The 11102-nt window shown below is 35.6% G+C and overlaps 1 protein-coding gene across 1 annotated transcript in view; it reads left to right on the forward strand.

Annotated features, from left to right (window-relative positions):
- The first annotated feature begins 1660 nt into the window (after nucleotides 1-1660).
- Nucleotides 1661-11102, forward strand: part of Myef2 (myelin expression factor 2) — a 21264-nt gene continuing 11822 nt past the window's right edge. The window contains exons 1-8 of the mRNA XM_013010161.1: nucleotides 1661-2086; nucleotides 3303-3355; nucleotides 4568-4575; nucleotides 4674-4767; nucleotides 7485-7676; nucleotides 8547-8700; nucleotides 9235-9284; nucleotides 9400-9463. Of these exons, the coding sequence (XP_012865615.1) occupies nucleotides 2047-2086; nucleotides 3303-3355; nucleotides 4568-4575; nucleotides 4674-4767; nucleotides 7485-7676; nucleotides 8547-8700; nucleotides 9235-9284; nucleotides 9400-9463 (655 nt within the window). The 5' untranslated portion in view covers nucleotides 1661-2046. The remainder of the gene's footprint in view (nucleotides 2087-3302; nucleotides 3356-4567; nucleotides 4576-4673; nucleotides 4768-7484; nucleotides 7677-8546; nucleotides 8701-9234; nucleotides 9285-9399; nucleotides 9464-11102) is intronic.

Here is an 11102-nt window from a genome sequence, read left to right on the forward strand (position 1 = left end):
ATTGTATCTGCTATACCCAGGAACCAGAGAAAAGGCCTCTGTGCCTCTTGGCAGCTTGCCTCCATTTTCAAGAGTAGTACTCTGTTCTGACAGGAAGGTACTTTCTGGACAGGAGAGAAGACCCCTTCTAGGTCATATCATTTCTCATGAGGGAATATATTTGGCAGTGAACAAGTCCCCATCAAGGTCTAGAAAGATGGAAAAGTAAGTTTGGTAGAAAGTCTCTTAATTCCAGCAGCTTTTCTGGCAGACAGTAATACAGTCTGTACTCGGATAGTATACTTATTAAGTGTTCATTCAAAAGTTCTTGTTCATTAAATACATGGTAAATGTAGCTCACATGCTAAATGCTGCTGATACAAAGGATATAGCCTTTATTCATAAAGGTAATGCTGTGTTTATGCCTGCTCACGGAATAGCTCAGCATGTTGTAAAACAGGTGTGTGTGGAGTTCTGTAGTGTGTACACTCTCAGAATGACTTGGAAAATAATTTATACCCTAGATTATGAAATACGGTTGGTTGTCAGAATAATCCAGGAAGCTTTAAAAAATTAGGATTCCTGAGTATCATTTCTAGATAATTTCACTAGTATATGCTGTGAAATATTGCCTTAAAATAGATGCTTTGTTTAATAATTGCAAATTCACTAAAGTAATAGTAACTTAAGCCTGTTCTAAAAGATTCCTTTTGAAAGATAAATTGCATTTTAAATATGCTTACATTTAAACCTTAGAGATTTACATATAAGCACTATAAACTTGAATATAAACTTTGAACTATAGGGTTCATCTTAAATATATACCTATTTTCTATGTATGTATATCTTGTGGTTGACTGTATAGCAGCATAATAGTTGCACTGTGGTTCCGGTCTTTCAGATAGGATATTTTTCCAATTACATCTCATTAGATAAGATTTAGAAAATTCTGACTCATGTGTTATTGCTTCTCTCCTGTACCTGTCTCCTCATCGTATAGGTACTAGTACTAAGGAACTGTTCAACATGAAGATATTAGGATACCACATAAATGTTCTGTATTTATGAAAGTTGTGAATAGAAGAAATTTGAGTTTCTTATGAATATATGAATGTTGATATCTAGACATGACTATATTTTGATTATATATATATATATATATATTTTTTTTTTTTGTCGGTCGTGGGACTTGAACTCTGGGCTTGGGCGCTGTTCTTGTGCTCTTCAGCTCAAGGCGAGCGCTCTACCACTTGAGCCACAGCACCACTTCCGGTTTTCTAGCGGGTTTATTGGAGATAAGAGTCTCACAAACTTTCCTGCCCAGGCTGGCTTTGAACTGCAATCCTCAGATCTCAGCCTCCTGAGTAGCTAGGATTACAGGCATGAGCCACTGGTGCCAGGCTTAGATTATATTTGTAATAAAAGGAGAAAGTTCCAGAAAGAATCCTGTTAACTTTCAAGAGATGAACTTTTCTAATATCTTGATGGGCCATCAATACCTGGCAATGCTTATCCCTTTTTTAGATAGGTTCTTGAAAGTTTTTGCTTGGCCAGCTTGAGATCCTCCCACTTAATGCTTCCTGTGTAGCTGGGATGATGGGCTGCACCATGAACACTCCCCTGTAATAACAAGTAGTGTGATGGGAGAAAACTGGGTTTTTGGATGCTTGCAATAATTTAAGGTGAAAGAAAGTGAGGATTGTTAACTGAGACACTGTCAGGTTCGCTAATTGCTCAAACCCATGCTTTACAGAGCATTGGATAATTCAAAGTTACTGGGTCAGCTCTTACGGTTCAGTTTAGTTGAAAGTTTTGTGAAGTATTAAACAAATTATTTGTTCAATATAGACTTTCATTCTTAGAAGTACAACTAAAGGGCATTTTTTAAAAATTTACAGGGAAAATGATGAATCCGTGAAGGAAGAGAAATCTGATTTAAAAGAAAAATCTACTGGAAATAAGAAGGCCAATCGATTTCACCCTTATTCAAAAGACAAGAATTTGGGCAGTGGAGAAAAGAAGGGTCCAAATCGAAACAGAGTTTTCATTAGCAACATTCCTTATGACATGAAATGGCAAGCTATTAAAGATCTGATGCGAGAAAAAGGTAACTATTTCTGAAGCAACCCACTGTTGGATAATCTTCATGTAGGAAGGGGAGGAAACTAAGCAAGGTTTTTTTTATTCCTCTTAGCCACACAGACTCAAAAATCTGATTTTTATTTCTTGACATATGAACTAATCTTTTCACTTCCTTTCCCTTGACACAACAATTGCATTACAATGTAGTAGAGATAAATGAAGTATTTTTCTTTTTTACCATTTTGGTGGGATAGTAGCGAGCCAGCATTTGCATGCCACCAAGAATTTTGTTAATGTGATTGCTTTGTCTAGTTGAAGCTTTATAGATTTTAAGGGACTATTGCATTAGTTACAATATATTTAGCGTGTTAATGTATGAACAATAAGGTTTGACTATATATTTCCAAAAGCTGTTTTGTTACTATCTTGGTGGAGTCTGGAATCTGGCTGTGGAATTCATTTTGTTTGCATTGTCATGACTGCTCTGATGCTGTCTTTGCAGTTCTATATTAAAATTGCGTTACTGCGGTTGCAATTTTGTTTTCAGGCTAATCTGAAAACATTCATCTTATATACATGGTTGGTTTTGGGGAAAATAATTTTAATACTTGACTTTGTAAAAGTTAGTTCTGCTACCTCTTGAAAAATTGTTTCAACTGTCTGTTAACTATGTACTTGGCTTTGAGGCTGATCTCTTCTAATAAATTTAAAAAATTGCATTGGTGTATCTGTTGTAAGGTGACAACTATTTGATTGGTTTTATTCATTGACTTTATTTAGTGTGTGGCTTGCTGTGAAGCATGACTTGTAAATTGAGTTTACTGATGGCAAACATGATTGAAGACATTCAGGTAGCAAGTCACCTTAAAACAGCTGTTGTGTGTAGGCTGACCAAAGTTATTTGAAAAGCGCTAATGTTGTTAATATGATAGGCCAAAGGGACCATTTGTATTTATATGTGCATTTGTTCACCAACTATATCATGCTGGCCAAAATATGATCTGTAGTATGAAATAGGTTAATATAGTGGTTAGCTTTTTTTAGAGAATGTGGATGATGTACATTTTTGAAAATTAGTTAAATTTGCATAGCCATTGACAGGAGGTATGTTGGTCTGGTTTTGATTGTTGGTGAATAATAGGTGCTTTTCTGTAGAGTTGTGCACAGGTGTGCAGTAAAGCAAGATACTGGTGTTTAAATGTATTGTTTCTTGGTATCTTCCTTTTGTATGTCTTATGTAGTTGGTGAGGTTACATACGTGGAGCTCTTTAAGGATGCGGAAGGAAAATCAAGGGTAAGTGCTGTGGGCAATCATCTGCTTGAGGTTTAAAAGTTCCTCAGCAGTTTACTTTTTGTATAATGTACCAGTTTTTGGAAACTTAAGTTTCATTTCGTTTTACTTTATTATGTAAGATTTGAGGCTTTATACTAGCAAGTCAGACACTTATACCAACCAAACTAGCTGCTTGGAAGGGATGGGTTTTGTAAATGTTTTAAAGGACATTCAATTTTTTTCTAATGTTTAAGGTAATGCTTCTTCTTAGCTGCTAAGATTTTACCATAGGAATTTTATGTTGTACTTTGATGTCTTCAGGGATATTTTAAAAGTCGCTGAATTGATACTATTTCCTAAGAGTTTTAGGAGAGGCCTATAACTAAAAGGTGTTAATTCAAAATGTATTTTTGAAATTTTTATTGAAAAGATTAATTTGGTAGCCTGCAGGACTACATAAGAGGCAGTGCTCTGACCAGTTGGTATGAATGATATTGATGATTAAATTGAAACATGATGAATTGGTTAATAATATATTTTAATTTTTAGCAACTGGAATAAAATATACTGAAGAATATAATGGAAAGCTATTAACTATTTCATTATATTAACAAACATTAGTTGGGTACATGAGAAATAAAACTTTGTCATCACATTCAAATGGCATTATAAGCAATAATCACAAGAAATTATTTTTAAATATGGTTCTATAATTTTCTTTAACATAGGTGAGTTTTTTCCATACTTGAGACTGGGTGCTATTAAATTGTGTGCAGCCAGTTCTAATCTAATAGAGAACTTTAATAAGAATAAAACATTTATTTGCTCTTTTGATTAGAGTTGCAAAATATATTGTTTACATACTTTGAAAGTATTTGTGCCGGTAATGACCACATATAATGGAACATTCAGTTTCTTCCTTGGTTTGATTGAATGTTAGTTTTAAGAAGGGCTAGAGTTCAGCTCCCATAACTGACAAAAAGAAAAAAGAAAAAAAGGAAAATGTGCTCTAAGCTGTTACATGCTATCTCTACCATTTCAAAGTGTTAGACTTAAAATTTTATAAAAAATTTGTGGTCTCTTGCCTGTTATATTCTGGAGGTGGCATAAAAAACAAAACATGATTTTATATTAATTACTCTTGATTGAAATGTTAGAATCCACCATTTACTTCATCTACTGATCTAAAACTTTTTTTCTTTTGCATATATTGACAAATCTACTTGGATATAGGGTTGTGGGTAAGAATTTTTTTCTATCTTAAGTCAAATTAAACTTCTGACTGGAAAAAAGGCTCTTAATACATAAATATTTTTATACATTTTTTTCCCCTATGAAGTGTGGTTGAATTCAAAGATGAAGAATTTGTAAAGAAAGCACTAGAAACTATGAACAAATATGACCTTAGTGGAAGACCTCTGAATATTAAAGAGGTAAGATTAATTATATTTAGAATTTAAATGTTTAAGTGTAAGCACCTGCTTTTAAGTGTGTGTGTGTGTCTGTGTGTGTCTGTGTGTCTGTGTGTGTGCATGTTGGGCCTGGGGTTTGAATTTAGGGCCTGGGCACTGTCCCTGAGATACTTTTTCTCAAGGCTAGTGCCTTGACTTGAGCCATAGTAAAACTTCCGGCTTTTACTGAGTAGTTTATTAAGTAAGAATCTCATGGGATTTCCTGTCCGGGCTGGCTTTGAACTGCAATGCTCAGACTTCAGCCTCCTGAGTAGCTAGGATTACAGGTGTGAGCCAGCAGTACCTGGCTCTTGCTTTTGTTAAATTTTCATTTTGGTAATGTATTCGATAAAAAATTTTAAGCATAAATGCTTGTTAAAGCACTGTGTACTAAGGATAAACTTACTTGTACATGATTTCCTATTTGCTCTTAAGTAGCTTGTTTTGGGGCTTCAATTCAGGGCCTGGGCACAGTCCCTGAGCCTTTTTGTTCAAGGATAGCACTCCAGCACTTGAACCACAGCTCCATTTCTGGAGTTTTTGGTAATTAGTTGAAGATAAGCATCTTATGTGCTTTCCTACCCAGGCTGGCTTTGTTCTGTGATCCTTAGATCTTAGCCACTTGAGTAGCTAGGGTCACAGGTGAGAGCCACTGGTGCCTGGCTCTTTCCACTGTTAGAAAAAAAATAGTTTATTAGATGCTAAAAGCCAAGGCCATATCATCAGAGTCTTTAAAGTTTTAGCATGTTGTGGAATACTTATGAGGTTCTGGCTGATGCGGGATGCGTCCATTTTTAACTTAAGGGGGAAGAATGGTCAAATTTGTTCTCACTGAATGAGGAGGGATTTATCTAATAGATCTTTTAAAATTAAGATTACTAAAGGCATCCCCTTTTCTGGGAATTTTTGACTTATGAATGTGTGGTTGGCATGAATCTTAAGGAAAGTATACTTCCAGTTCTCTAGAAGATTTTAACATTACAATTTTTCCCCACATAAGTAAGTGGAGATTAGAGTAGTTGTAAATAATAAAGAACCTCTAAAAATTAGCAGTCACTGACTTAACAGGCTGACAGAATGGGGGAAAGAAGAATAAAAACTGTTAGGCTGTTTGTTTTATGTATATACATATATAGTTATAAATAGTTATCACATATAAGACAAATCAAATCATAGAAATATGCTTTATTAATGTTAAGCACAAACAACATATGTATCTTGATAGAAATGTCTGTTTTGTCTTCTTTCCCACATAGGTAAGTACTCTTCTAAATTTAGTGTTCTTACATGCTTTTTGAGTTCTCAGATCTGAAATATTTATTAAACTTAAAGTTTTATAATATTTTGATGCTTATTTCTTTACTTTTGTAACGCTTTTATTTCTTAGTACTGAAAAATGTATTACTGAAAAATGTACTCATCCTTTCACAGCCATCTTGGCTGTGAAAGCTTTTTGGGGGGAGGTAATTGGAGATAAGAGTCGCATGGACTTTTCTTTCCTGGGCTGGCTTCAGACCTTGATCCTCACTTCTCAGCCTCCTGAGTAACTAGGAATACAGGCATGAGCCACTGGTGCCCAGCTCTTTTCCTTCCTTCCTTCCTTCCTTCCTTCCTTCCTTCCTTCCTTCTTTCCTTCCTTCCTTCCTTCCTTCCCTCTCTCTCTCTTCCCGCCTCTCCCTTCCCCCTCTCTCTCCTTTTTTTTTTTTTTTTTTGTTGCCTGTCCTGCAGCTTGAACTCAGGGCCTGGGCATTGTCCTTGAGACTCTTTGCTCAAGGCTGAGACTCAACAACTTGAGCTATAGTGCCCTTCCAGCTTTTTCTGTTTATGTGATACTGAGGTATCGAACCCAGGGCTTCATGCATTCTGGGCAAGCACTCTACTACTAAGCCACACTCTCAGCTCCCTTTTTAAAAAAAATTGGTATTTGCTTAATAAAGTTTGCAACAGTAGAGTTGATGGCTTCCTTTACTGTAACTATTTGACATTGCAGATGATAGTATGTGGTCAGTTTATATATATATTTGTGTGTATGTGTTTTTGTTTTTTTGTTTGCATTATACCTAGTAGAATGAGAGTGAGAAGTATATTTAAACTGGCTTTTTTATGTTCAGATAGAATATTTCTCTTTTAAAATTAATAGACTTAATGCCTATTCTAATTCTTTACTTGGATACTTAGATTCTTTTATCTCTCTCCTACTCCTATCTCAGAATATAATTATTATTGAAGAAGGTAAGAAGTTAGAGAGTGAATATAATTGTATTTTGTTCAGAGGGAAATTTACCAATTACATACACCCCATTATCCCTCTATAACAGTCTGTTATACTCTTGAAAAGCTTTGAGTTAATCTAATTTGATCTTCTATTGGGCATCCTGTATTTTTTGCCAGGCGGGGGAAAGGAGTCACATTATGTGTATGGGCCATGCTTGCTCACTAGCATGAAGGCAGGAGTAAACTAATTTCAAATTCTCAAGTGACTTTAGTGATTGGAGAAAGGCATGTAACTGACATTCCTGGAGACAAAAATATGGTGCCAGTTTGCACATTTTTATGGGACTCAATTTTTTGGATGAGAAAAAAACAAGAGGTTCAATAATTTGAGCCAAATGGCTTAATTACTGTAGAATTTGAACTTATTTTAATTATATAGATTTATGGCTGTATTTGGTAGCTTTTAACATTCAATGTGTTTATAGGATCCTGATGGAGAAAACGCCCGTAGAGCATTGCAACGAACAGGAGGGTCATTTCCAGGAGGACACGTCCCAGACATGGGGTCAGGGTTGATGAATTTGCCACCTTCAATTCTCAATAATCCAAACATTCCGCCTGAGGTTATCAGTAATTTGCAAGCTGGTAGACTTGGTTCTACAATTTTTGTTGCTAATGTAAGTTTTAGTCTAAAATTAGTTTGAATCCTTGGGTCTAATTATGAGATTGTATAGTTAGATGTATGGGTTACAGTTTTCTAGAAGATTGCTTACTTTTTTACTAAGTAAGTGAAACTGTAGTTACTGTAAAATCAAACCCAATTTGAGGTGAAAGTCTAATACAAGTATTGAGGATTTTTAAAACAGAACGGTGGAATTTATAAACAGTTGCAGTTCTTGAAATTATTTATTTTATACATATATCTGTTCATATTAGAAAGGAGGTTGTTTTTTTTTTGGTTGGGTGTGGGTCTTGAACTCTGGGCCTGGGCACTGCCCCTGAGCTCTTCAGCTCAAGGCCAGCACTCTACCACTTGAGCCACAGCGCCACTTCCAGTTTTCTGCTGGCTAATTGGAGATAAGAGTCTCATAGACTTTCCTGCCCAGGCTGGCTTTGAACTTCAATCCTCAGATCTCTGCCTCCTGAGTAGATAGGATTACAGGTATGAGCCACTGGTGCCCAGTGGGATTTTCATTCTTGTAGCCTTGATATCTGTGAGTGTGTATACTGTGCTTAGTTTGTCATTTGTTCTGAGCTCTTGAAATTGGAATGGACAATACTTTGCCCAAACTGAACTTCTCTTGGTGAAAATAGTTGTCTGAATTTCAAATGTACAGAAGAATCGTTGAGATATGATTTGCAGAATTAAAGAAAAAGAATAAAGGAATGAAGTAGATAAAGCTGAACTGATTTTAAACAACTTACAGTGATAGTACTTGAACATTTATAGTTCTTTTTAGTTTTGAGAATTTAAAAAGATTATGTTGTATTTTTACATGGGGGAAGGGGCTTATTAGATATGTAACTTTATACAATTTTATGTCAAGCTTGACTTCAAAGTTGGTTGGAAAAAGCTAAAGGAAGTGTTCAGCATAGCTGGAACTGTAAAGCGAGCAGACATTAAAGAAGACAAGGATGGCAAGAGCAGAGGGATGGGCACTGTGACTTTTGAGCAAGCAATTGAAGCAGTTCAAGCAATTTGTATCCTGATCTGTATTTTAGTATTGTTTGCTGCTAAAACGATGCATCGCAGAAGATGGATAGCATTCTTTAGACATGATGGAATTTAAGGTTGCCTAGCTTAGGAATCTGTTAGATTTTACTCTCCAGAACATAAAACTTAACTGTGTCTATGTACTAAAATCACTCTTAGAACTTGAATTAGCCTCATAGTACAGAGTTGATGGGAGCTCTTTTCTGTTCTCCCTTTCTACCTCCACTGTCTGCCTACTTGCTTTTGATAACTGTTAATTAACAAGTCTCATTCAAAGCAATCATGCTTACCTTGTTAATTTTCTTTTTTCAGTGGTTGAATTAAAAGAATACCTTATTCATCAGATAAAGCTATAAAGCAAAGAAAAGATTTTCCTTGAGTATATGAAAGAGACTAATACAAATAAATTCTAAAGGTGTTAAAATATTAGAGAATAGTTGGAGAGTCCTTTAATAAGATAATTTAATGTTCAGTATAATTTTATTGTCATATTAACTGGCCTTCCTTAACTGAACCAACAGCAATGTTCAATGGACAGTTTTTATTTGATAGACCTATGCATGTGAAAATGGTGAGTTCTTGAATATCACTTTAAATTACAACCTCTTCCAGTCTTTATTTTCTATAATCAGCATTACCATTTTCTTTAGAAATATATTAACTGTAATAAACTTCTTTGCAATTAGGACGACAAGTCTGTTCCTCATGAAGACTACCGTTCACACGATAGTAAAACACCACAGTTACCACGTAAGTAAAAGCTATTATCAGAAATAATAGCCTATTTGGTTTGCTAATAAGCAAAACTTTTGTACATGTATCCAAGTTGTTCACAGTTTTGGATTAGTTTGGAGTGTTGGAGATGGTCTTATTGTATTGATCAGAAAGATTTAAGAAGCTGGGCACATGCAGGCTCACACCTGTAATCCTAGCTACTCTGTAGGCTGAAATCAGAGGGTCATGATTCAAAGACAGCTAAGGGAGGAAAGTCCTTGAGACTCTTATCTCCAATTAACCTCCAGAAAACCAGAGTGGCTCTGTGGCTCAAAGTGGTAGAATGAAATGCTTTGAACAAAAGGGCTCAGGAACAGTGCCCAGGCCCTTAGTTCAAGCCTCATGACCAAACTTAAAAAAAAAAAAATCCTTAAATGTGTATTGTTCTCACATTAGTTTTAGTTTTTAACCAAATGTGGTCAGAAAATATGATCTTTGGGATTTTTTTTGAAATTCATTTGTACAAAATTATGAGTGGTCTGTCATCTGGCCCATTTTGGTAAGTATTCTAGATGTGGTTGGGAGTGTTGTTATATGTCCATTAAATCAAATTAGTTAATTATTCCAGTTTTTTCATGACCTTACTGATACTTGCTCTATCAATTACTGAGATGTCTATGGTAAAATCTCTCATTTGAAGGATAGATTTGTATATATTTTTTATTTTTATCTGAATAGCATGAAGTTAAATTAGTAGGGACATACAGGATTAGAATTAATACAGTTGTCTTGTGAATCCAACAATTTATTACATAATGATTCTGTGTAATAACCTTTAAGTTCTTTGTGTAATATATATGTAAATAACAGTTTTGCTTTTTATAAACTACTTTTCCCTCGTTTTTCCTCACTCCCTTTTGCTCAGATTGCTGTGTGTGATAAATGGCAACTTGCTCATTCCCTATGCTTCTGATATTGTTACTTTTGGGTGAAAACAATGTTTTTGAGTTCCAGTCTGATTTTCTTATTCTGAGATGTGTTATTTTCCTTTTCTTTCTTGGTTCCTTGTCACTTGTCAGAGATAAAAAGATGGGTACTTGGTTTGCATGTAAGCATTGGTGTGCATTGGTTTCTGGAAGTCTGTATTTATAGGTGGAATAGGAAAATATTTTCCTCATATTTGTCTTTACAATAATATGACATGCTTGTCTAATTTTAAAGATTTCCATGGCAAGTCCTGGGCCCCAGTCTGGGGTATTCTGCCCATGCATGGGTGGGCTCAGCGCATCTGCACATCTTTGGCGACTGGCCTTAGCTTCTACCCCTTTGTTCTGGGCAGCAGCTCTGAACCCCACTTGACCTGGTTCCTTGGGTCTGTCCTTGGGCTCTGGGGATCTCCAGGCCATTCTCTGGCCTGGGCTGGAGCCTGACCTCTTCTTTCTCAGCTGTTGGCTCTTGCCTGGAGGCCCAGTAAAGCCCTCTGCTTAGCTGCCCTGGAAATATGTCCCCATTGTACTTTTCACCCACTGCCTGAGTTTCTTTCTTTTTTTTTAATTCTTTCTATTTTTTTTTTTTTTGCTTTTCTTTTTTTTTAATTTTATTTGTGAACATACTGAACAGAGGGGTTACAATTACATGGGCAGGATAGTGCGTACATTTCTTACCAAGCATTGCA

This window comes from Dipodomys ordii, unplaced genomic scaffold (assembly GCF_000151885.1).
Source record: "Dipodomys ordii isolate 6190 unplaced genomic scaffold, Dord_2.0 Scaffold11, whole genome shotgun sequence".
Lineage (NCBI taxonomy): Eukaryota > Metazoa > Chordata > Mammalia > Rodentia > Heteromyidae > Dipodomys > Dipodomys ordii.